Below are 26,304 nucleotides of genomic sequence, written 5' to 3' on the forward strand. Positions count from 1 at the left end.
TGAACCTTTACACCGAAAGACGTCCTCACACAGAAAACACTGATTTGTGTTTCGGAAAGAAGATGGTAGTTGCTTTGTCTTTCCCATATGTAGCAAAACATACAGATTAGCACTGTCCTGTAGACTTTCTATGATGGAGCCAGTCCTTCATTGTCTGGTGTACAGTAGCCTCTGGCATCATGTAGCTATAAGGATTTAAAATGTGGCTGGTGTGACTAACTGAATTATAGCTTTTACTTAAAAAACTTAATTCTTTTAAATAGTGGCATGTGACTAGTAGCTACATATGGAACTTCAGGTATAGATAATAAATAAATAAATTCAAAAGTTAGTTATAGATTTTGAAATTTATAACTTTTTATATTTTGGTGACATATATATATAACTTTTTTTTTTTAAGATTTATTTATGCATACAGAACTGGGTACAGGCTGAGATGCAAGGGTGAAGAGAGGATTCACCAGAGACAAGTGGGGGGCAGAATAAGCAGAATGACAAAGTACATTGCCGAGGGGAGCAATGAGTGAAATAGGAGAGGTCTGCTGGGCCATGTGGGTCACCTCCCTGGCCCGGGAATAGCTGCCACTAGCTTTGTAGTGTTGTGCTTTAACCTGTTGTACCACCAGGGAGGACCATATTATTTATATTTTTATTATACTTAGACTGATTATATTTCCCAAGCATTTAGCAACTTTCAATGATAACTTCACCATAAACCAAATGAAACAGTATGCTTTCTACAAACCATTGTTTAAAAACATTTTTGAAAAGATGCCTCTGGGCCCTCCCTGGTGGCGCAGCAGGTCGAAGCACAGCATTCACTAAGAAGCTAAGGCCCCTTCAGCATGAGTTCCATCCCCATCTGCCCCAGAGGTGGCCCACACGGCACAGCAGACCTCTCCTGACCCACCCTGCTCCCCTCAGCAGTGTACTCCATCGGTCAGCTTGTTCTACTCCCCACTTTGTCTCAGGTGAAGCTTCTCACTGCTCCTTCACCTCTGGCTTGTATGCATAAATAAATAAATCGTTTAAAAAAAAAAAAAAGATGCCTCTGTCCTTGAAATGTTTCATGCATTTAAGAGGTATTGCCACACCTCAGGAAAGAAACTGTGGTTGATGCAAAGAATGGCCTCTGTGTTCATTATCCATCAACTATTGATTTGAACACATACCCTGAAGCCTGGACATTTTAAGTCTACTAAAGAACAAACTTTTTTTTTTTTTAATGAGTTTATTTTTACATATTTTTGTGCATTTTTCCATCTCCGTTGCAATCCCCTGGGGTTTCCCATCACCAAATTACCCAAGTGCCATCACCATAGTCCAGTGAATTTCCCTCCCCCCACTGTTTTTGATCCCATTTCCCACTCCACCCCCACAAAATGTCTCTGGTATATGGCTGTGCATATTATCACTAGTTTCTCACCTGTTCCGTTATACTCCTGCTATGAGAGAAACCATCCAGTATTTTTCCTTTTCTTTCTGGCTTATTTCACTAAGCATGATCTGTTCCAGCTCCATCCATGTTGCTGCAAAAGACATGTGTTTCTTTTTTTTTTTTTTTGGTTGCTGAGTAGTAATATTTCATTGTGTAAATGTGCCACATCTTTTTAACCCAGTCATCCATCTTTGGGCATTTGGGCTGTTTCCATGTCTTTCCAATTGTAAATAAAGCAGCAATAAACATGGGGGTGCAGGTATCTTTTTGAATCAGTGTTTTTGTGTCTTTTGGGTAGATACATAGGAGTGGGATTGCTGGGTTGTAGGGAAGCTCCATGTTTAGCAGTTTGAGGAACCTCCAAACAGTTTTCCATAGTGGTTGTACTAGTTTGTATTCCCACCAGCAGTGCAGGAGAGTTCCTTTTTCTCCACATTGCCAACATTTGTTATTGCTAGTTGTTTGAAGATGTGCCATTCTCACTGAGGTGAGGTGGAATCTCATTGTGGTTTTAATTTGCATCTCCCTTATTACAAGTGATGTTGAATATTTTTTTCATATGTTTGTTGGTCATCAACATTTCCTCTTTGGAGAAGTGTCTTTTTAGCTCTTCTGCACATTTTTTGATGGGGTTGTTTATTTTTGTTGAGTTTCATCAGTTCTCCGTATATTTTTGTGATCAGTTCTTTATCTCTAGTTTTGTGTGAGAAAATTTTTTCCCAATCAGTGGGATGTCTGTTTTTTGTAATGTCTCTTTTGCTAAACAGAAGCTCTTTAACTTAGTGTAGTCTTACCTATTTATCCTTGCCTTCACTATCGTTGCATTGGGTGCTCTATCTTTAAAGACGTCGCTGAAGTGTATGTCGTGTAGTGTTTGGTCCATCTTTGCTTCCAGGTATTTTTTATGGTTTCCTTTCTTATGTCTAGGTCTTCAATCCACTTCAAGTTGATTTTTGTGTATGGTGAGAGGTAGTTATCTAGTTTCTTTCTTTTTTCTTTTTTTTTTGCATGTAGCTTCTCAGTTTTCCCAGCACCATTTGCTGAACAAACTTTCTTTGTTCCATTGTATCTTCTTTGCTCCTTTGTCAAAGATTACCTGTCCATAAACCTGTGGGTTTATATCTGTGTTTTCTATACGAATCCACTGGTCTGTATGTCTAGAACAGACTTTTTTTTTTTTTTTTCGCAAGTATTTATTTGTTTATGCATACAGAACAAGCCAGAGGTGCAGGGGCTATAAAAGGCTTCACCAGAGACAGAGTGGAGAGCAGAACAGGCAGATGGATATGATGAAGTACACTGCTGAGGGGAGCAGCGGGCAGGTCAGGAGAGGTCTGCTGTGCCATGTGGATCACCTCCGGGGTAGGCGGAGATCAAACTCATGCGGAAGTGGCTTTACCTTCTTAGTGCTGTGCTTTAACCTGCTGCACCACCAGGGCGGGCCCAGGACGGACTCTTTAAAAAAGACTTATTTTTATTTATTTATGCACATAAGAGCTGGGGTGTAGGCCAGAGGTGCAGGGGATGGGGTGAGAGGATTCACCAGAATTATAGAGAGGGGAGCAGAACCGTCAGATCTTTTGAAATACACTGCTGAGGGAAGCAAAGGTGAGACAGGAGAGGTCTGCTGCGCCATGTGAGTCAGTCAGCTCCTTGGCGGGAGATCCAGGAACTCAAGATACAGTGACTGGTGAAAGCTTGATAGGAATGAGACTTTAACCCCTGCACCACCAGGAAGGACCCATAAAGAACAGATTTTTTGAGAACATACAGAATGCTAGGTCTTTGGTGAGGTTTTCTATTTGATTTTCTAATTTAATCCTCACAGTTTAGCATCCTCCTAAGGGAAGTAGTAGTTTTGCTTGTGAACAGATGAAGTGACTATACACAAAATGGTGACTTTCCCAAGGCCTCCCAGTAAGTAAATGGTGAAGCAAGTTTATTTGACTCCACATCTGCTTTTTCCACTATCTTGTCCGTCCCTTGAACAGCAAATGCTAAACTGCAGAATTCAGAGCTCGCTGTAAAGGTTTGTCCATGATATCCTACTTCTAAAGTTCTCCCAGTGAGAGAACTTTCGGTGTAACCTTAACATATTCTTCAACTCCTCATCGACCCCGACACCAGTAGTTCCCCACACCAAGTAGGCAGATACTCCTGAAATGTTTTTGATGTGCAGTATGCTACATCTCTACATGGTGAAAGCGCCCACAGTGATAAAGCCTATGGTGGGTGGAAGTTGGCGTTCCTTCCTTCAGTGTGTGGTCCTGTTCCTTCACCTGGGTGTTTAGGTGGCCCAAGGTTTTGGAGAAGGGAAATATACCACAAGAGGCACGAGACTAGACTGTTCGGGTGGAAGAGCCGAGTACTGAAATTGCAGGTGGTGAGAGGCTGTTTCCTTGTTCTAAGGCAGCAGTAATTCTTAGGCTTTCCCAGATGATATTTTGGTCACAATGCATTAAAACACTCCAGGATATGAATGAAAACTCCATAAAATTTCTGCTTCCTGTACCACTGCAGGCTGCACCAGCTCTGAGATGCTTGCAGCAATGGGGTGTGTATTAATGAGACACTAAAATATGCCCTAGTAGGTTCTGATGAGCTTTCAGCATAGCCTTTTCAACCCTGTTTCTGATTCCTTAATATATAAAAATGGAATTTATTTTTAGTCCTTCCTCTTCCCACTGGGCTCAGGCAGGGTCAAAATATAGCAATAAAAATAATTTTGCTTCTCATTTACTGAGTGTTCTCTCCTTGAAACACAATAGTTTCCTTTCTATTCTCTGGTGTGCTCTTATCTTCCAGACACAATTTGAGCCATCTTTTACCCTGCTCACATTAAATAAGAATGTTTTCCACTTAGCCAGCTTTCTGTGCAAGGCATATTTTATAGTGTCCTTATACCTTATGACTTACTGCATTCAATACCTAGAAGAGGACTTTATGACTACCAGATTGTTATTATTTTTATCACCCAAAGCCTTCATTAAGCATACATTAAGGAAAACATTGAAGAAAGAAAACTATATAGATTTGGATTCAGTAATCTGGTGCCTCATAATCTAAGAACTCTCTGACCCTTCCACCCCAACACACACATATTCAAAAAGTGTGTTTTTTAAATGCAGTAGTATAACTTGTGTAAGTGACAAGACTGAATTGGACACGGAAGAGGAAAAACTAATGGGCACGATAGGTAGAAGTGCTTCCTGATTAAAAAGTTTCAAAAACACCATTAAAGAAGACAGTGGGAACAAGATTAACAATCCCAGAACTTTTTTCCCCAGTTAGTCTCAGTTCTATGTCTGACTCGATATAATTTTGGGAGCTCTTTTCCTGGGTATCGGTGGCCAGTTTCCATTTACTGGAAGACAAGTCTTTTAGAGTGTGTGTGCGTGTGTATGTGTGTGCACTTGCACGTATCAGTTTTCAATTGTCGAACATTTCACAGTACATAGTTGTCACTAGTAAAAAAAAAAAAAAAAAAAAAAAACAAGAGTTGGGCCCTCCCTGGTGGCGCAGTGGGTTAAAGCACAGCACTAAGAAGCTAAGGCCACTTCTGCGTGAGTTCGATCCCCGCCTGCCACGGAGGTGACCACATGGCGTGGCAGACCTCTCCTGACCCGCCCGCTGCTCCCCTCAGCAGTGTGCTTTGTCGATCTGCCTGTTCTGCTCTCCACTCTGGTGAAGCCTCTAGCCGCCCCTGAGCCTCTGGCTTGCACCCCAGTTCTGTGTGCACAAATAAATAAAACTTTAAAAAAAAAAAAAACCAAGAATTAATCCACAGTGGGCAAAAGTTCTCATAATTAACTCATTTAATTTTATTTTCAACCCAGTTGTAATTCACCTGTTTTTTCAAGTAAGTGCATTATAAGAAGACATAGTTCAAATAAGAACTTTTCCCCTGTGCCTTTTCAGAGGCTGAATGAGAACTTCTCTTGTCATTGTAGGTGGGATGGAAGACAACCCGGGAGTACTATACCTTTATGTGGGTCACTGTGCCCTTGGACCTAAACAGCGACTCAGTCAAACAGCAGGAAGTCCAGTTTAAAGGTGAGAAAAATTCTAGGTCAAAGGCTTTGAAGACAGCAACCAATACTAATTCACTTGAACTTGAGCTTTCTATGGCAGGTAAAAGATTTAGATTTTTTTATTTTCTGAATAGACCTTATTTTTGGTTAAAACTCGTGATTGTGTTTTTAGCTTATTACCTGCCCAAGGATGATGAGTATTATCAGTTCTGTTATGTGGATCAGGATGGTGTGGTCCGGGGAGCAAGTATCCCTTTCCAGTTCCGTCCAGAAAATGAGGAGGACATCCTGGTTGTTACCACCCAGGTCAGTAAACATCTCACCTTAATCACTTTTGGCTATTCAGAGTATCCAAGATAGGTTGAATTTGAGTCAGTAGCATTTTATTGAATGCCTAATTTATTTTTTTAAAAAAGATTTATTTAATTATTTATGCATACAAGGACTGGGATCCAAACCAGAGGTGTGGGGGGGTGAGAAGATTCACCAGAGACAGAGTGGGGAGCAGAACAAGTAGATTGACCGAAATACACTGCTGAGGGGAGCAGTGGGAAGACAGGAGAGATCTGCTGTGCCATGTGGGTCAGCTCCCTGGCTGGGGATTGCTTCATAGCGCTGAAATTTAACCCCTTGCACCACCAGGAAAGCCCTGACTGCCTAATTTATACAGTACCTATCCAGAAATGACTGAGGGATGTTAACAGAATCATAACAAGGAGTGACTTTGACATTTCTAAAACTTCTATGACTCAGTTAATATTTGGTTATTCCTTTAGCTTTTTCACTTATTTTAATTTTTGACATCTGCACATCTTACTGCCACAGTAACTTTGTAAGTTCTTTTAGGAAAGAAGCACCAAATATTTTTCTTTGTATCTCTAGTTCTAGCTTAGAGACTGTCATACATGAGTATTAGCTTCATCTACTTACTCTGTCGTTTAGCACGCACCTGCTTTCCACTGAGTACTGCGTAGGCCCTGGGGCTACAGTGGAGTCAGCTCAAGTGCTGTCCCTTCCCCCAGGAACCAAGCCTGGTGGGAGAGACAGACATTCCGAGTGTTTGTGAGAGGAATCTACGTTTCTTTGGTCATTCCACCTTTTAACTTTTTATGACCTAATTTTCTTCATCTTTTTGATAATGGCAGGCTCTATGCTACAGTTTTACATACTTCTATTAATCAGCCAGATTCTCATCATCCCAGCCTATGAGAATTTTCTGCTAGATGGATTTTTGAACAGCCATTGAGATATAAAGGGTCAAATAGTAGTTAATGGAATACTATTTTGTAGGGAGAGGTAGAAGAGATTGAACAACACAACAAGGACCTTTGCAGAGAAAACCAGGAGCTGAAGGACAGCTGTGTCAGCCTCCAGAAGCAGAACTCAGACATGCAGGCAGAGCTCCAAAAGAAGCAGGTATGGCGGCTGGTTAATGGCGAACTGGGAGCGTGGGGATAAAGCTGTGGTGCCCTCATGCAGCCCCATTTTCTGTTTTGCTTATGATCTCCACTCCCTTATACTAATATCTTTGATAGTTTCATATGGCTTATTTGCAAATTTTATGACAAGCCTTTGTAGTAGGTGTGTCTATTATCTCAATTTTATATGAGTAACCTGAGAGTTGGCAGGGCTGAGTAAGCTTATACAGTGATGGAGCCAGGATTCACACCCAGACAGTCTGACTGTTCCTTCAGTACCTATTTATAATTTGAAGTACTTGCTTTGATTAACTTAAATGTGAACATCAAGAGAGGTGAGAGTATTAAAGTTAGGCACTATATCCAAACTCTTTGTGATGCCTTTTGTGAATGATCCGTAAATCAGCATGTAGTGACTAAGGAAGCTAAAAAGGAAAGTTTTTTTTTTTTAAGGACAATAAACTAATTACACAGAGACCATAACTTAGAACTTTCAAGATGCAGAACACACAGATTTTGACAATTACCATCTTGTTGTAAAGGTGAAAAAAGGAGAAAACTGAACCCTAGATAGTGAGCACAAGGGGTGAGCACCCACTTCTTTTGACTCCCAGACAGTACTCAGTTCTTTACACATTGCTGTCACGGAAGTGTCTGATATCTTCAGGCTTGGGCTGGTTCAGAGTGTGATGACATTCCAGACAGCAGACCTGGCCCACCCCAGGCAGTGAGGTAACGAGTGAAGTGGTGGCATAGATGTAACTCACAGTCGAGCTGTCAAGAGCCAACTTCAAACCAGGAGTTCTGACCAAGGAGTCAGAGTCTGGGTTTTGCGTTAATTATTCTATTTACGTACTGCCAATTAATATGATGATCACAAAAGTTAAAATTCTTTCAGCATCTACTGTGTGTCAGGTACTTTATTTGAACATATCACTTAATATCTATAGCTGCTTCACAGCTGGGAGAGCTTATAACTTGCTGAACATTATAGTCAGTTCATGACTTTGGAGCCAACTGGAATTTGAACTCAACTTTTTTTTTTTTTATGTTAAAACTCGTGATTTTTAGAGGCAGGATCATGAAAGGATTAGACCCCTTGTTTTTGAAATCACACAGACTGGTTCTCCTTATTTAATAAACCAGGAGAAACTTCTTAGCATCTCAGTTTTCCTCTCTGTAAAAGAACTGATGATACCTGTTTTCTCAGAGAGATATTTGTATATCCACATGCAGAACAGTGATTTTCACCATGGCCAAAGGTGGGAGGCAGCCCAGGTATCTGGTGATGGACGGATGGGTAGACACGGCATGGTGCGTACACGCAGTGGAGGATTGCTTGGCGTTAAGAGAGAAGTTGGCATATGCTGCAGCATAGAGAGACCTGGAGGATGTTACGCTGGATGAATTGGGTTAGACAGAGTCAAATGCTGTGTGATTCCCCTTTGATGAGGAACCTAAAATTGTCAACTTGACAGAAACAGAAAGTAGAATGGTGGTTGCCAGAAGCTGGGGAGAAGAGAGAATGGTGAGTTTGTGTTTAATAGGTGTCAGCTATTAAAGAGTCTATGGACAGATGTTGTGTTGGTTACAGACCACATAAATGTACATGATGCCTCTGAGTTGCACTAAAAATGGTAAAATTTATGCTACATATGTACATTTTTAAAAAGAAAAAAATGATTTTAAAAATGACCATAAACTTAGAATTGGAAAATCTTGGAGTTAAAAGCAGGGAGTTGTTATTGACACATAAGGTTGGGTTCTCCATAGAATGAAATTAGGGAAGGAAAAAAGTGTATTGGGCCATTATGGTGGCCACTAGCCACATGTGGCTGCTAAGCACTTGAAATGTGGAGTATTGAGATATGCCATAAACATAAAATATATAACAGATTTTGAAGACTTAGTATGAAAAAAATGTTTCCTTTATATTTACATGTCAAAAATTATATATTAGCAACATTGGGCTAAATATACTATTAGTAAAATTAATTTTATTTCTTTTTACTTCTAATATGGCTAATAAAATATTTTTTTTAATGTATTTATACATACAGAACTGGGGTGCAGACTAGAGGTGCAGGAGCAGTGAGAGGACTCACCAGAGACAGAGTGGGGAGCAGAACAGGCAGACTGAGGAAGTACACTGCTGAGGGGAGCAGTGGACGAGACAGGAGAGGTCTGTCGTGCCAGGCAGGTCAGCTCTGGGATTGAACTTGCACTGAAGCAGCTGTGGCTAGCTTGCAGTGCTGCACCTTAACCCACTGCGCCACCAGGAAGGGCCCTACTAAAATATTTTAATTAAGTGGCTTTTGTTAATTTAGTAGAGAGCACTTTCCTAGGAAAAAAACAACTTTGCTACTGTGTTTCCAGGATTAGAATGGTGTGTTGTGTGTAATAAATGCTCACTAAATATTTGATTAATAAACTAAAGGAAATAAGCACCAATGGAAGATAAATTAAAATGTAGGTATTTTTAATATAAAAAGAACATATTAATAATGAAGGATTTCATTCACTGCCTGTCATGCTATGCCTGACAGTGCTCAGTAAGTATTTGTAGGCTGTCTTAGATATTGAAAATTGTCTGCGCTATAGTCTGTCCCTTTAACCTTCAATCTGCAGGAGGAACTAGAAACCCTAAAGGGCATCAATAAGAAGTTAGAAGAGAAAGTTAAAGAGCAGAAGGACTCTTGGGAGACAGAGCTGCTTCGGTAAGTGGGATTCCTGGATGGGAGAAATTGCTCAGATATAGACATCCTCGTGGAGGCTCAGAGTAAACATCTGGAATTAGTTAGAAAACACTCTTCCTGTTAAGGCATTGATAGTTGGGATTATCCCCTTTTGACTCATGAGCACTTTTTCTAGGTTAGAATATGTCAGAATGGTAAGAAGAAATTACCTAAATTTATATTATTAACTCTGGAATATTTTCAGTTTGAGATTAGGAAGCCAAATGAAGAATAAAGGCTAGTAGATTTTAAAATAACTCTGCAAACTAGCTTTAAATCATTTAAGACCTAGAGCAGGGAATCTGGAATCAGCCGTTGTTTCACCTCCGCAGACTAAAAGAACAAAACCATAAGATGTCCTCCGAAAATGAGAAGATGGGAGTCCGAGTGGATCAGCTGCAGGTAGATACTGCCAGACCTCTGCACAGTTTTCTCTCTCAGCCTGGCCCACAAAGATACATTTCACTAGATGAATGCCTCATGGTGTACCTTTCAAAGCATCAGACAAAATTTCAACCTGTGTTTTCCATTCTTGACCCCCCACCACCATACACCCCCCTCCCATTTTTTGATAGTCATGATCCACATGGAATTGATTAGTTATATTTGTCAATTTATTTGCCCTGAGCTTTTAAAATAGATGGCTGTCAACTACACATTGGTGTTCAGACTTTTTTCTTTTAGATACAAAGTCTTATCAGGCAAAAATCTTATTGAATGTAAAAAGCAGATAGTAGCAGAACTGCTCTCTTTTTTCGGAAGCTATGCCTTAAAGAGAGGCCTAAAAGAACAGTTGTCAGACTCTACTTACTCACTGGATGACTAGAGTATAAGGTGGAGCTGGCAGGTGAAAACATTCTGAGAGATATTTGCAGTTGGAAACACACTTTTTTTAGGTGCTAGGAAACACATCTCTTTATGTCACTACTTTGAAAAGGAGGTGTTCTTGTTTAGTTTTCCTTCAGTTTTGTGTCATGGTAAATTTCACTCACTTTGCCTTAGGTCAAGCTGTCAACTCAAGAGAAAGAAATGGAGAAGCTTCTTCAGGGAGATCAAGAAAAGACAGAGCAGTTGAAATTTCTGAAAAAGGAAAATGATCAGCTCTTTATCAGCTTAGCTGAACAGGTAGGATCATGGATGAAAATGTTGAGGCATTTCTAAGAAATTTTTTTTTTTTATCTATCATATATATACTTGGATATCACTGACTGTGGGTAAGATCTCAGAGGAAGCCAACTGAAATGAGATAACTCATCAGAAACTAATAAGACTTGCTTTTCTTTCTACCTCCAATTTGCTGATAAGCTCAGCAGGCCCTTTTGTGTGTATGCGCGCGCGCGCGTGTGTGTGTGTGTGTGTGTGTGTTTTCCTGTCACTCGTACTGAAATCTGTTTTTGTGCAGAAGGAGCACCAGAAGAAGCTGGAGCAAACGGTGGAGGAGATGACTCTGAAAGAAACAACAGCAATGAAGAAGCATCAGGAGTTAACGGCATGTCTGTCTTTAGATGGCTTTGTGGGAAGAAGCCTAAAGAAAGGAGGGATAGGTCTATTTTCAGATGGTGGAAAACATAAATAAGACAGATTAGAATAGCATTTACCCCTAGATGTTTTGCTCTCTACCAAAAGGACAGAGAATCTGCCATTTATAAAATGTTTAGGAGAAAGGTGTGCATTTCTAATATGTGATAAGGGAATATCAGAGGTTCAACTTCATGAAAAGTATAAAGGGGTCTCGTGCCAGGACTCACAGTAGTGTCTATTCCCATTTCACAGAGTTGGGGACAGACAAATTAATGGTTATAAAGTTGAGCTCTACAATAGGAAGATATTCCAGAAGTCAAAACAAATTCTGTCATAATGTAGTGGTAGCAATTTTACCATTCTAAATTATTCTGAACTAGAATAATGCAGAAATGGAAGCCTCATTGACTGAGAATTTTCTGTAATATATTGGAAAAGAGGCCTTATAGTGATCAGGTACCTAGATGTCCCATTTTCTGAGTTGATGTAAGGACACGAGAAATCCGACTATCTGGAGGATAGCCAGCAAATAAGGCTGTGATGCATATCAGCAGCCATTGATCCGCTCATTCAGCTATTGAGTATCTACCACATACAAGACGCTGTATATTTTAGCATGGGTAACAATGACTAGAGCAAAGTCAAAATCAGCAGCTCATAGGTTAAGTTTAGCCCACAAAAATAGTGTTTTATTTGACCTAGATGGTGTTTTTAAAGTAATGAGTTCGTTGCCTACACCTAAAAATGGGATGTTTACCATAAAAATGATTGTATTTCTACTTTTACTTGAAAAATCCGAGGCTCCGGCAACATGGGGCCCACACGGCAGCCGCACCTGGCCCTCCACTCGACTGCAGTCTTCACTGTTTTGTTGCTTTCAGCTTCACGCAGTCACGTTTCTTGCGTGACCACTAGTGACACATTTGAGTTTGTCACCTCTGATGTAGCAAAGAAACTAGTGTTTTAAATAACCAAAGCCATTCAAAGGTTTGAGCTCTGGTGGCAAGTACAGGATTCTTTGGTTTTCGTAGAGTATTTTTCAACACCCAGGGCCCCCCAACTGTCTGATAGCTATTCTTTCTTACTCATGCATCCAAAGAATCCAAACTATGAGAACTATGTTATGTATCTTATACTTCAGGGGCCTGGGAACAAGAAAACATCAGTGGAGGAGCAGTTAGTACAAGAGGTGGACCGCCTAAAGGCAAAGGTAGAGGCCGGGAAAGCCTGTTTCTTAGAGAAGTACAAAGAGTGTCAACGACTCCACAAACAGATCAGGCAACTCAGGGCCACGGCACTGGTAGGTGGCAGAGATCGGGGCCCAGGAAGCAAGGGGTGTGAAGGTTTGTGGTTCTTACACAAGCCCAGAAGATGGGACATCCTTGTTAAGGAGGAAAAAATTATCTTTCTCTAAAAAGAGGAAGGGTGGAGTTTGAGGCCAGAAACCATCCTGGGAATCCCTGGAAAAGCAGGCCCCACTTCAGCCATGGGTTTCAGGGAAGGTCTTTGTAGCCAGTGAGCAGGTCCCTGTGCAGACTCAGCCCTTTCTTATTTCTGCCTTTTGAGGAAGTGAAACAGGACCAGAGGAGCCAGCAGGAGCCAATGGGGCTGGGGAGCCAGGAGCCTGCAGTCAGCACTGTCATCTGGTAGCCCCTCTTGCATTACTACCTCAGGGTCGGCTAGAAGCACACAGCAGCTTGGGGACCAGCATTCAAATAAAAAAAATCTTGTAAAAAAAAATACAACCAATAAGATTAGCTTAAGTGTCTTTGTGAGGTATGCGCATGTCTACACATATAGGCAGGGGACTGGAAGCAGTGAGGCATGCTAGGAGTCCTGGACCACGAACCTGTTCAGGTCAGCCCAGCATTGGGAACCCCACGCCCTAGTCTGGATTCCTTGTAACCTTGGGTCAGTGCTTCCCAGGGTTCCTTCCTTCTCCAGAAGCCTGTCCTTAAACTGGGAGGGTAGTCATCTCATGCTAACCCTAAGCATTTCAGGCCACATTGAGTGAAATGTTTACTCTTGACAAAGGATTATTTTCATGGCTGGGCAGGGTTAAACAAGCCTCCATTTATCCCTGCCTCTGATAAGTCAGTTTTGACGTTTTCTGTAAGTTCGCTTTATCGCCCTTTCTCCCAGCTAAATCAAAAGAAACTGGCATCTCCGTGCCAGCTCAGGCCTTCAGGCATTTGGTGAAGGCGTTCATCCATCAATCAGCACCCCTCAGCTGCTCCTCCCTACCCCAGATCCCTTCTCCCTCACCTCAGTCCCACTTCTTTGGAAAGCCAGGTCCTCTGCAGTCTCCTTGTTTACCCCATCTAAATTCAGTTACAATATGCGATCCTAATCCTAATTTTCTTTTACTGTACTGTTGACAGGACCAGAACTTTGACCTGTCAGAAAGACTGAATGAGAACAAGATTATATGTAATGTGCTACAGAAAGAGAAAGAAAGACTGGAAAGAGAAAATGATGTAAGTGTATAAAGGAGAGTACAAAACCCCATGGTTTTAAAGGAATACAGCTGGGTGACCAAAAGAATAGTGATAAATTAAAAAGTTAAATAAAGGGGCCCTTTCAGGACAGTTGGTGAGACAGCTACTCCTAAAACAGAATAAGCCTTACCTGGTTTCCTCCTCTACCACAAACCCTTCCCTGTTCTGTTACTGACCCGTTTGGCGTGGTGGTAGTCAACTGGAACTAGAGCAGCCTTGATGAAGATCTAACTAATTGTTTCTGCTTTTAACTTCACAGCTATTGTAAGTATTGTCATGGGGAGTAAGATTCTATGTCACTTTTATGCCGAGGGGGACCCCTTCCCTTCAGCACAACTTTTCCTTTTTTCTCAGCTGCCAAACCAGGAACAGAAGTGGTGGTCAGTACCATGGTAGGCCCCTACCAAATGCTGTGTGTCCATCCATTCATCAGGTCATTCTCTCATCTAACCAGTATTTTTCTACTGTGTGTTAAGCACAAGTTACTGATTAGTTCATTAAGGATGATAGCGGTAAATAAAGTGGTTACACTTGAAATCCCTCTCATGTTCTGCCTAGCATTAAAGAGTGATGTCCATGTGTTCTGCTACTCCACCAGGTCCACTCCAGCAGTTTTCCATCTCCATCCACTGTGTAACCCTCTGGTGGTCACTTCTACTTTTAATTATAATCGCTCATGCCAGTGTGTTCCACTGTTTCTGGCTCTGGCATGCTCATCCTCTTGATTTAGATATGTATACCTGACCTCTGAAATCCCTGTTTTCATGGGTTAGTTTGATAGAGCAAGGAGTGGGGAATGGTCACACACAATGTTCAGTAAGAGGGAAAAGATCTGATCTGTGGAAAGTGTCTTAGAATAGAACCCTCTTAAGTTGTTAAGAAGTTACTTTCTTTTTTCTGTGAACTTTAAATGCCATCTGCCCCCGTGTAGTTGTTCTCTCACTTGTTATTCTCTTCTTCCCTGTCTTCTGTACTCCCTCTTACTCTCTGTGTTGACATATTTTTTGGATGATATTTTGGATAAAGCAAAATTATATCAGAGGAATAGTCTTAGTATGTAAGACTAGTTCTAGGAAGGAGGCAGAAAGGAGGAGGAGTCTGCGCTCAACAATGGACATCAGTTTTGCTCTAACGGTGGCTCTTGCGCTCTTTCATATCCATACAGTTTGGGGAGGGGAGGTTATTTTTTAAAGATTTATTTTTACTTGTTTATGCATATAAAAAAAAAACTGGGGTGTAAGCCAGAGGTGTAGGGTGATGGGATGAGAGGATTCACCAGAGACAGTGGGGAGCAGAACAGGTGAACCCACCGAAATACACTGCTGAGGGAAGCAGCGGATGAGACTGGAGAGGTCTGCTGAGCCTGCCCTGTGGGTCAGCTCCCTGGCCAGGGATCAAGTACATGCTGACATGCTTGATAGCACTGAGACTTTAACCCTTGCATCACCAGAGGCCCTTTCCTTACAACTTTTGAACCGCCTTTCAGTTTGGTGTGTATTTAGAGATATAAACTTGTTATTTGCATTAATCTAAAAATTCAGTATAGGGCCTCCCTGGTGGCACAAGGAGGTCTCAACACCATGACATTGTTGGCAGCCACTACAGCATGAGATTGATCCCGATCGGGGAGCTGACCCACAAAGCACAGCAGACCTCTCCTGACTTGCCCGCTCAGCAGTATACTTCAGTCAGTCTGCCTGTTCTGCTCCCCACTCTGTCTCTGGTGAATCCTCTCACCCCCACTCCTCCCCTCCCTCCCTCCCCTCCCTCGGCACACTCCCTCTGGCCTATACCTCACCTATTATATGCATAAGCAAATAAATCTTTTTAAAAATTCAGTATGTCTTTTAAGTTCACATGTTAAAAAATCAGGTCCTAGGAATATTAAGGCTGCTGTTTTCCCTTGTTTGTTTATAAGAATGAGTTATCATTTTGGGGGGCTTCTTCAGTTTTTACTTGAACTACCTATTACGAGCATCCCCTCACCATTTCCTGTGGCCATTCTTTGTTGTTTTTTCAGCATGTCTCTGTAAATACTTTCTCCTTAGTTTTTGAAGAGGGAGAACACTAGATTGCTGAGTTACATGGGTCTGGATGCCGACTCTTTGCCATATCAAGTGCCTACTTTAGATGAAGGTGATCCAGGAGCAGACCCAGGACTTGTCTATGAAAACCCATATTCTGGTAAGACAACGTTGCCATTCAAGCTGAAAGGCCCCTGCCCGTATCCCTTTCTTTACCCCACTAAATTTTTTTTTTTTTTGTCTGAGATGCTAATTAAGACCAGTTTCATTGTTAAGACTTGCTGGGCAGAAGCTGAGTACCTAATAGAAAGATTGCCAGGCGAGGAGTGTTAATTGAGAAATAAATCTGAATCTAGAAGACGCAAATCAGATCATTCGCCTAGAGGCAGCAGACACAAATTGAGTCCCGTGGCTATATTCCAAATATATAAATCAGAGAAATGTCTCTCATAGAAGATATACACATACAGAGCTGAGGAAACTAATTAAGGTTTGGAAATGGAAGCACAAGAAGCAGCTATGCCATCCAGGAAGGGACAGTTAGGCAGCCACCGATGGCCTGCCCAAGGGTAGCAGGAGTGTGGGCCAGAGAAGCCTGCGGCTTGGGGAGGGGAGGGGGGAACTGGCCTTGTCATACAGATACTTGGGGTCAGCTTTCCCCTGCCCTACAGGGTACTTTTCCCCTTTTGTCTCCAAAAGCAGTATAAGATCTCACTTGCTTTTTTTGGACAATTTAAAGCAACCGTATTCTCTCAGGAGTCACAGATCTTTTAACAGGCAGGGGTACATTTTGTCTTTAAAAATCTTTTTAAGCATTTCATTTGAAAAATGGCTGCACCAGTTCAGACTGTTTCCTTGTTAAATTGGTGCTATGTTTATTAAAATTTCATTTCCCCCAAACTGAAAATAGGTTTTTTGTTGTTGTTTTGTTTCTGGTTTTTGGTTATATAAACTACACGGCCTTTGAAAATGCTGTTTCATTTTTGTTATTTTTTCGTCTTTTTCCTTTATCACTGACCTAGAATCCCCTCTGTAAGAAGTAATCCATATGAAAGGTAAAGAATCAATGGCAGTAAAGAAGAGGGTGGGAATAATGAGAGCTAGAACACATCTGCTAGAATATTGTCAGAGAGTCCAGAAATGGTGTTTTTTTGGCTGACATCTTTTTTTTTGCCCTCAGGTATCCAAGAAAGTTCTGCCCCCAGCCTGGTAAGTATTTGGTTCATGAGGTTACCCAAAAGATCTTTGAAAAACATTTTTCCTTCCTGTTCCATTTCATGGAATGGTTCATTTTGCTAACTCCCTAAGTCAAAGGGTCCGTTTGTTCAGTGCCCCAGGCAGAGTGAGCTGACTGAGTTGGGGAGAAGAAAGCACAGTTCATCTCTCAGCATTTCGTCCAAGACCTCCACCTGGACGTTAGATTCGGTAATAGGGCTTGGGAGGAGATTTGAGCCAGGCACCTAGCACAGCAGGGTATGTGCAGTGCCCTTTCCAGGCCGGAAGCTATTTGACAGTGTCGGCAATATTAGCCCTTCCAGTGGTGGGGCTCGAGAATGCCCGAGTGAGTGCCCCTGAAGTGGACTTACTCACAGCCTCTCTTAAGCACCAGCATTTGCCAAGCATTTATTCTAGGTGCCGAGGACATAATGGAAAATAAGACACATATGGTCTCTAGCACAGATAGCTTTCGTCTGTACTGACTCCTTTGCTCTCCCTCCCAGCACTCCAAGAAATGCCCCACCTGCAGATCAGAACCTGATGATATGTTTGAGCGAGGCTTCGCGCCGGAGGATGTGCAGGCCCCTTGTCTGACTTGTCCAGTTTGTGACCAGATCTTCCCAGCAAACGAGAAGCAGATCTTTGATGATCACGTGTTCTGCCACTCTATATAAGTGCCCCAGCCTCTTGGATATATACTATGCACAGATTTTCTAGAGTAGAACCTATAGCTTCTACTCTGAGCTATGACCTGAGATCCTGCCTATTCAAAAATTAGTAGGGATTTACTCCGTCTTGCTGTCCTAAAGGTGGAGCCGTGTTGATTAGCTAAAGGAGAATGTTATGGGTCGTTACTTTCATTCTTACGGGTTACTACCTTTTAAATCACATAACTAACTGTGTCAGCCTCTCACCTATAGTGCCCATTGTGCCATGCATCATCTGTCTAAGAGGGCCTTGGGATGGAATTAACCTAGCTATTCACAACAGGTCTGACTCAAGTATTAAGTGGTTCATTTTCCAAGTTGTCCCCCTCACTCATGGTCAGTCCTCCAGTATACTGCACTTACCGTGGGGCTGGAGACTGGCCAGAGGCTGAGAAGTTCCTCCTCTTTCTCCAACTGATTGCACTAGACTAGTAAAAGGTGGCACAACAGAGAATGCAGGCATCCAGTTTGGGTACTGCAGGATTCTTGATTTCTCAACTCCCAGTAGAAACATTTATTTCTGAACTGTGGACAGGAAGTATTTCAATCACAGAAAACCTTTATCTCTGAATACATCTGATTGGCATGTTCAACCATTTGATCTTTTCTATGCACATAATTCTGTTGGCCTTTCTTAATGGTTAGTAGGAATTGTTAGAAACTGGGGGTTTACGACTTTCTAAGCAGGTGAGCTTGGATATGAATGTCAGAATAATGAGAACTACTGTTAATCTTTCTACTACTAAAAAATAAACTATTCCTTATTTGAGAGGCCTTGGTAATTTAAAATAAGCCTTGCGCTTCTGGTCTTTTATTTTGGAGCCACTGGAGAAAGTACAGCCAAAGGACTATGGGAATTGTAGGCCTACCAGTGACTTCTCTTCACCCGTCCTAACTAGTGAAAAGAATTCTCTGGCAGTTGTCTTGAGGTAGGGAAGGAGCTAATTTCTTGCTCTTAACTTTCCACCCAGTTTTTGAAAGGGGACAGGTGGGGGCCTCTGGTGGAGCAAGGGGTTAAGTCTCAGCACTATGAAGCTATCTGTAGCCACTGTAGCACAAGTTCAGTCCCCAGCCAGGGGGGTGACCCACATGGCACAGCAGACCTCTCCTGTCTCGCCCGCTGCTCCCCTCAGCAGCCAGCCTGTCCTTAACTCTGTCTCTGGTGACTCTTCTCACCCCCACAGCTCTGGCCTGCCCAGTTGTTGTATGCATAAATAAATAAATAAAATCTTTTTAAAAGGTGAGGGGCAGTGTGGGTTTTGTCACCCTTTGTGAACTCAGTTCAATTCCCTCCATCCTGATTTGGCTAATTGAGCTGTAAGAAAACAATTTTCTCTCCCCTCTTCCAGGGACTGAACAAAAAGAAATGACTCCCAAGTAGTCAACCAGCTGGTCACTATAGAAATTTATACAAAAACTTTTATTTAAAGATTTATTTATTTATTTATGAATAGATCAATTGATATATAGGCCAGAGATTCAGGGAGTGAGAGGATTCACCAGAGACAGAGTGGGGGGGCAGAACAGGGAGACTGACTGAAATACACTGCTGAGGGGAGCAGCAGGCAACACAGGAGAGGCCTGCCATGCTAGGTGGGTCAGCTCCCTGGCTGGGGATCAAACTTAGGTCATTTTGGTGATAGAGCTCTGACTTCACTCCTACACTGCCAGGGAGGTTCCCCAAAACTTCTGAGTGATATGAAACATGATGTCGTAAATGAGGCTGAGCCAACTATAACTTTGCATTCCTTCAGGGATGTGCCTTCTTGCGGTTAGAGTTGTGCCCTGACTGTGTTGCGCGGGTCACAGCTCCGTGCCTTCATTTCTTCTTTGAGAAAATGAAGGTGAAACGCTGCTCCTCCTGTACACCATTTCATTAAGATGTCCCTTGGACTCAAGCCTCCTGCCCCGTAAGAATCAGATGTGACATGAAGACTAACTCAACAATAGAAATATAACGAGAAGTCGGTAATGCAGCTTTTCTGGCAAATACCCTTCCTCCCTGCAAAATTTCTGTTGCTCCCCAGATAGTTCCAGTGAGGAATTACTGTTTCATTTATTTTGCACTAGTCAGCTCTTAATTAAGCACATGAATGGAGAGGAGCAGTGGTGCACATAATCCATATGAGTGAATGCCATTTTCTGGTGAATTACCCACCCCTTTGCCCCTACTACCCTGAGGGTGACCATGATTAGCAAAGGCAGCGGGAGCTCTTCCACAGGCTTGGTTGGGAAAAAGAAAAAAAACAAAACAAAACAGTTGAGGTGTTAATGATCCTTTTTGCTAGATATAAAACAAAGCTTCTTTAACCACTGTTCATTATCTCCAGCTGCTCTTACCAAGGCTTTGAAGAGGAAATTATGCTCCAGGCAGCTACTACTGGTAAAGGAAATAATCATTCTTATACAATCCTCTCCTCACCCCAACCTTTCCCCTCACTACCTCAATACCACCACACATTTTTTTAAAATAATGTAATAGTTTGTTTTTACATCATTTTGTGCCTTTTTTCCATCTCAGTTGTAATCCCGGGATTCCCATCACCAAATCACCCGTGTGCCAATCACCATAGCCACCACACATTTTATAGTTGTAAAATAGCTATAAAAAGTAGTAAGAAGTAAGAGGGCAAATAGTATTTGTATATAAATTTGGTTTTTATTTTAAAGATTTATTTATTTGTGCATACAAAACTGAGGTACAGGCCAGAGGTGCAGGGACAGTGAGAGGATTCACCAGAGACAGAGTGGGGAGTAGAACAGGCAGATCATCGAAGTACACTGCTAAGGGGAGCAGCGGGTAGGTCAGAAGAGGTCTGCCGCGCCATGTGGATCACCTCTGGTGCTGGGGTTGAACTTAACATTGAAGGGCTGCTGGTCTCTGGCAGTGCTGAGCTTTAACCCATTATACCACCGGGGAGGGCCTGTATGTAAATTTGTACTTACTGCAGCAAGTTTCCCTTTCTAATTCATTCTCTTGGTATACTATTAATGTGTTTTTGCACTACTTAGGATATTTACTGGATGACAGTAGGGAAAATTCATGCTGGCACATGAGAGTATGAAGAAAGAGAGTTGAAGGAAAGTTAACCTCTCATCAGAAGTGCATGAATTTGCAAGATATCAATAAACTCAAGGGCTTTAAAAGTACCTGTGGATTTAGCCCTTTTTCTTGGTCTTGCTAAAATTGGGGTGAATGAAAACTGCTTTGATATTTAAACATCGTTCTGTGATTTTTTTTTCTATAATGGCAGTGGATTGCACTAAGCTAAGTTGCTCTAACCTGGTCTCCTAGCAACCAGTGTTGATGAGATGTGGTCCATTACCTAGGAAAAAAGCTAAGTGGACTCTACATAGAGATCAAACCGAAAGAGATGCTCACCTAATCGCCCTGAGTTAACCAAGAGTCAGCTTCAGGTTCAAGGAATTTACACTGGCTCCCTGCTCTCCTTAATGGATGTTATATAAATATTAAGTAATAGCTTTACATGCATGGAGAGCTTATAGTTTAGGACTTTATCTCATATATTCTATGTGCATTTTCAATAATTTTTGAAACAGAACTGTCAACGCTCATTTATAGATGAATACATTGAAACATGGAGAAATTACTGTCTAAAAGTGAAAACAACCCAAATGTCCATCAGTTGGTGAATGGTAAATAAACAAGATGTGGGGTAACCATGTGCTATACCCCCCAATACAATGGGGTATTATTTGGCAGTAAAAGAAATGAAGTACTGCTATTACATGAAAATCTTGACAAAAGGAAACATAAGTATGATTTCACTTATGTAAAATGCCCCCAGTAGGCAAACCTAGAGCCACAAAATAAATTAGTATTTCCTTAGGGCTAGAAGTTGAGGGACATGAAGAATAACTAGGCAGAGGAAGATACCAGAAAAGAAGAAATAGGTGTGAGCTGAGCTGAACAGACAACCAATCGTTGCAATAGTATATAACAAGTGCTGGAGATGGGAGGAGGATATTAAAAGATGAACGGCTCTTTGGCTACAGCAAAGAAGCACAGGATCAAATACCCCTCTATAGTAAGGGGGAACAAACAGGATACGTGTAGCAACTTGACTGAGATACACAGGGAACTATGCTAATATGAGGCTTTTTTTTTTTTTTTAAAGATTTATTTATTTGTGCATACAGAATTGGGGTGCAGGCCAGAGGCTCAGAGGCGGTGAGAGGCCTCACCAGAGACAGAGCGGGGAACAGAACAGGCAGATGGATGAAGTACACTGCTGAGGGGAGCATCGGGCGGGTCAGGAGAGGTCTGCCACGCCATGTGGTCACCGCCGGGGCAGGCGGGAATAGAACTCATGCAGAAGTGGTTTCAGCTTCTTACTGCAGTGCTTTAACCCGCTGCGCCGCCAGGGAGGGCCTAATATGAGGCTTTTTAAAAGATTATTTCTGCATACAGAACTGGGGTACAAGCCAGAGATGCAGGTGCATGAGAGGATTCACCAGAGACAGAGTGGGGAGCAGAACAGGCCGACTGACTGCTGAGGGAAGCAGTGGACAGGTCAGGAGCAGTCTGCTGCACCATGTGGGTCACTCCCGGGCGGGGATTGAACTCGTGCTGAAGCGGCTGAGGCTAGCTCCGTAGTGCTACTCTTTAACCCATTGTGCCACCAGGGAGGGCCCCAATAGAGATGAGAGAAGTTTTAATATGCGCCATAGTCAAATTTGTGTCCTAGAGCAATCCCTGTGGTTCTAGGTTGCAGAAGCACAGTGGAGAATGAATCGGGTAGTGGGGAGAGCAAGCAGGGAAGACAGGAATAAGAGACCAGCCAGGTAGCACAGGGGAGAGCAGTGAGGGCCTGGGCCAGATGTGGAGATGTGCAAGGGAGCGTCAAGCTGCACCATGTGGGAGAGTCAAATCCACAGGAATTTTTGTAATTAACTAAATGCCAAGGAATGAAAGTATATTTGCTTCCTTGGTCTGCTACAACAAATCACAAACTGAGTGCCTTTCAGCAACAGAAAGTTCTCTAGATCCTGGAGCCTCTTAGAAGTTCAAAACCAAGATGCTGGCAAGGCCACACTCCCTCCAAAGACCAGTCTATTCTTGCAGCGGCTGACGTTCCTTTGCTGGTGGTGTCAGCCCACTCTCCGCCTCCACAGTTGCAATGCCTCTTCTCAGTATGCATCCCCTGTGTGTCTTAAGGACACTTGTAATTGGGTTCAGGAGCCACCTGTATATTGCCAGCTAAGTTGCTGTCAGGCTCCTGAATCATACTTTTTGTCATACAAAGCCCCACTGGTCAGCCAGATAAAGACTCACAGCTTCTGGAAATGACGACATGGACATCTCTTCTTGGGGAACCAACATTAAACCCTCCACAGAGAGAGAAGAAAAGATTATTAGTAGGATTCTGGCCAGACTTGAGGTAAACAGGAAAGAAGGAAGAGGAGTTCTCAGAGAATTTGTCCTTCTTAAGCATGTTGAGTTGGAGGAATTTGTAGGGCGAGTCAGTAAGTACCTGGGTCTCTGGTTCGCCAAGTGGGACCCACATGTCATCACTGACACAGTGGGCCGCGTCTCCCACATCACTGATGTCTGGGAGCAAAGGAGCTGCTGGAAGAGAGAGATAGAGGGGGAATTGAGTACCCCGAATAACACCAACTTTAGGGTTAGGAAATCACCTGCAGCTATTCAAGGGAAGAGAAGTGGCAGCCTGAGGCCAAAGGAGAAATCAGGTTCAGAAAATGAGTCCTGGAGTGTCAACTGCTGTAGGGTGGCGGAGGAGGGAGACCTGTGATTTGGGGAACTTAGTGGAGACATACAGAGACGCTTTTCTAAAAACCTATGCTTGCTCATTGAAGAGTATTTGAAATTCCCAAAACAGAAAATTAAAGTCAGGGATAGTTCCCTCAGCTAAACACAATCCCTGTTAACACTTTGGCTAGGACCCTTCCTGGTGGCACAGGGGGTAAGGTCTCAGAGCTGTCAAGCTGTCTCCAGCCACTGCAGCATGAGTGTGAACCCCACCCAGGGAGCTACCCACATGGGGCGGGAAGCCTCTCCTGTCACCCCACTCAGCAGATCTGCCTGTTCTGCTCCCCACTCTGTCCCTGGTGAATCCTCTGGCCTACACCCCAGTTCTTGTATGCATGAATAAACAAATCTTTTTAAAAATGAATAAATCATCCCTGAGGATCTACCTGCCTTTCAGGAAACTGAGTTCTGGACCTTGACAAGGCCCCCACTTCCTCACTGCTGACAGGCAGGATTGTGCGTGTGGGGCCCTCTGGACCTGAGGTGCTTTCCTGCACCTCTTCCCACTGAAGCTGCTGCTGGGTCAGGCGCTTCCCTCTGGGTCAGTACTTCACAGCTGTTGTCAAGAGTCAAACACACGTTAGCATCTGCTCCCTGTGATGCTGTTCTCTGCCCTGTATCCTCTGAACCCCTCATGGTCTCAGCCCACAAAGAGGCGCCCTAAGAGCCCCCCAGGGGGAAGGAGTCGGTGCGTTCTGCACCTCTCTTCTTTGGATCCCAGTAACTGCCTGAGTCAGTAACCTCCTGCAAGCTACAAGGAGAAGCCCCCTGCGCCTGGAAGCCTTCCCTGCTTACTGAACTCTCGGGTGCCTGGCAAACACTGTTGCTTCATTGTCTCGTGGCACCCCTGCCTCATCCCTGCTGCCCACTCTGCCAAGCTCTAGTATCTGCCAGTGAGTCGGAGCACCTTCTGGCCAGATGTCCAGCTGCCATTCTGTGCTGCTGAAACACAGGAGCCCTGGAGGCACCTGAAAATAGAAGAGGACAGGATGTCTGTAAGGAGTAGAAACTGTTTGCAGTATTGTGCTCTTGCCTCCCACCACCAAGCAGAAAAGACCTGTCCCAGTTTCACTTCTGCTGACTTCTGCCTTTCTTGTTCCTGTAGTCGGCTCCCATGAATATGAACAGACTCTGTCTCCTATTCCTTCCTCTCAGTGTCAATCTCTGGCCCCAGGAGTCACCATTTATTATATTATTTAAATCTAACCTACACTGAGTTTTCACTAAGTCGCTGTCATCATTATCACTCTTCTTTATCAATGAGGGAGCCAAGATTAGTGAGGATGAAGAATCGGAAAGGGTCGTCCAGGCACAAGAGGCCAGACTGTTCCAGGGTTTCGGTTTATAACACCGTCCTGTGTGGCGTAAGAGCAAATCCAGCAGTGGAGGAAGGGGCAGGGTGGGCAGGGACCCAGACCCAAGCTGGTCTCTCGTTCAGTCCTTGTTGCGTTCCTACAATAAAGGTCAGACTCTTGTAAATTCCCTGCACGTGACAATGAAGCTTTCCTGAAATAAGATTGCTCGGCCAGGCCTCCCTCACCTCTCACCACCCTTCAGCTGATGCTCTGTAACTCTCTCTCCACCAGTAGCTGAGCTTTCCGGGTGGTGACCTCCCAGTCTGGGTAAGCCAAAGAGGCTGTCCAAGCCCAGATCCAGCCGCTTCAGGGGCCATCCCTGCACCTCACCCCACCTCACCCCATCCTCCCTTGCTTTCTTCCTTCTGGAATTTCTTCAGCTCAGCTCCTACTGAACCAAAGAACAGCAAGTGTTGAAAAGCTGTGGGGAGGACTGGGGTGGGGGGTGGGGGAGCAGAAAGTATTTTTAACACAGATATTTACTCAAATCCAGGAAGCAGCTATAAATGGGGGCCTCAGCAATGTGGGTACAACACCCAGCACGTCTAAAGGGGCATTATCATCTGGGGTTCAGAAGCCATACAGAGCCCAGCCATCCCCAGGCTTCTGCCCCCCAAACACATGAAAACCTCTCTCAGGAAGAAACCCAGGAGCTACTATTGCAATTTGCTTGGGGCTTCAACTCCTTTGTTGCGGGGAAATTCATGTCCTGAACTAATAGGGTAATTTTTGTGTTGGTCCCTATCCGCTCCAACACCCCCTTTTAATTTGAATAAAAAGACATTGTATGCTGGAATAGAACAATTTGTCCCCACAAAAAAACCATTACCATGAACATGAACAATGAATGAGTAACAGTATCATCATATGCACATTTGGGGCATGATGGGACACCAAGGCTGGGGAAGTTAGAGCTTGGGTAACTCAGAGTTTAACTCCAGAACTCATGTGCTCAATGAGTAATAAATACTGTCTCCCTACCGCCTTCCTTTCCCCAGCTGGGATAACTCCACCCCCCACACCTAACTTCACTACTCCTTGGACAGAAAGCCTAGAGTGGGTCCCCGGGCCTCGAACAGATTTAGATCAGGCGCCAGAGCTGCTGCTGGTTTCCTTCCCATCACGCACCTCTAAGCACATCCACGCCAGCTGCCCCGCTGCCCTGCACAGCTCCATCCTTCTCAGTAAGTGGCTCCTACCCCCACTTAGCGGGAGGACCAGCTCAGCCTTCCAGGAAATAAATCTCTGGCAGACCGGGGGCACAGGTCACAGGGGAAAAGGAGTCCCTATTTGCAGAACTGCTCTATGTGCTGATGAAGAGCCACTTCAGCTGAATGCCTTTTAAGGAAAAGTTACTTGCAGAAGCATCAGGCTGTCAGAGGTCTCGATAGGAACTGAGCATTGAGTCCCTGCTGAGGCAACAGTGGAGAAAACCATGCTGGACATGTCCCACAGCTGCATCTCTGCCCCACTCCCCCCTTCCTCACACACCCGCATGCCTCTGCACCCCTCCATTCTCTACCCACCTCCACACACCTTCACACAGTAGGCAGCTGCACCTCGTGCCA

General features: G+C 43.4%; 1 protein-coding gene across 2 annotated transcripts in view; it reads left to right on the forward strand.

Annotated features, from left to right (window-relative positions):
* CALCOCO2 (calcium binding and coiled-coil domain 2) overlaps positions 1–18,359 on the forward strand; it is a 27,074-nt gene extending 8,715 nt beyond the window's left edge. For both annotated transcript variants that reach the window (XM_012726575.1, XM_004684302.2), the window contains exons 3-13: positions 5,389–5,491; positions 5,642–5,775; positions 6,760–6,885; positions 9,516–9,604; positions 9,955–10,024; positions 10,625–10,747; positions 11,025–11,111; positions 13,525–13,620; positions 15,690–15,825; positions 16,846–16,874; positions 17,387–18,359. In XM_012726575.1, coding sequence (XP_012582029.1) covers positions 5,389–5,491; positions 5,642–5,775; positions 6,760–6,885; positions 9,516–9,604; positions 9,955–10,024; positions 10,625–10,747; positions 11,025–11,111; positions 13,525–13,620; positions 15,690–15,825; positions 16,846–16,874; positions 17,387–17,557 — 1,164 coding nt within the window. In that variant the 3' untranslated portion in view covers positions 17,558–18,359. The remainder of the gene's footprint in view (positions 1–5,388; positions 5,492–5,641; positions 5,776–6,759; positions 6,886–9,515; positions 9,605–9,954; positions 10,025–10,624; positions 10,748–11,024; positions 11,112–13,524; positions 13,621–15,689; positions 15,826–16,845; positions 16,875–17,386) is intronic.
* Positions 18,360–26,304: the final 7,945 nt, after the last annotated feature.

Source organism: Condylura cristata, unplaced genomic scaffold (assembly GCF_000260355.1).
Source record: "Condylura cristata isolate star-nosed mole 26May11 unplaced genomic scaffold, ConCri1.0 scaffold00017, whole genome shotgun sequence".
In the NCBI taxonomy this organism is placed as follows: domain Eukaryota; kingdom Metazoa; phylum Chordata; class Mammalia; order Eulipotyphla; family Talpidae; genus Condylura; species Condylura cristata.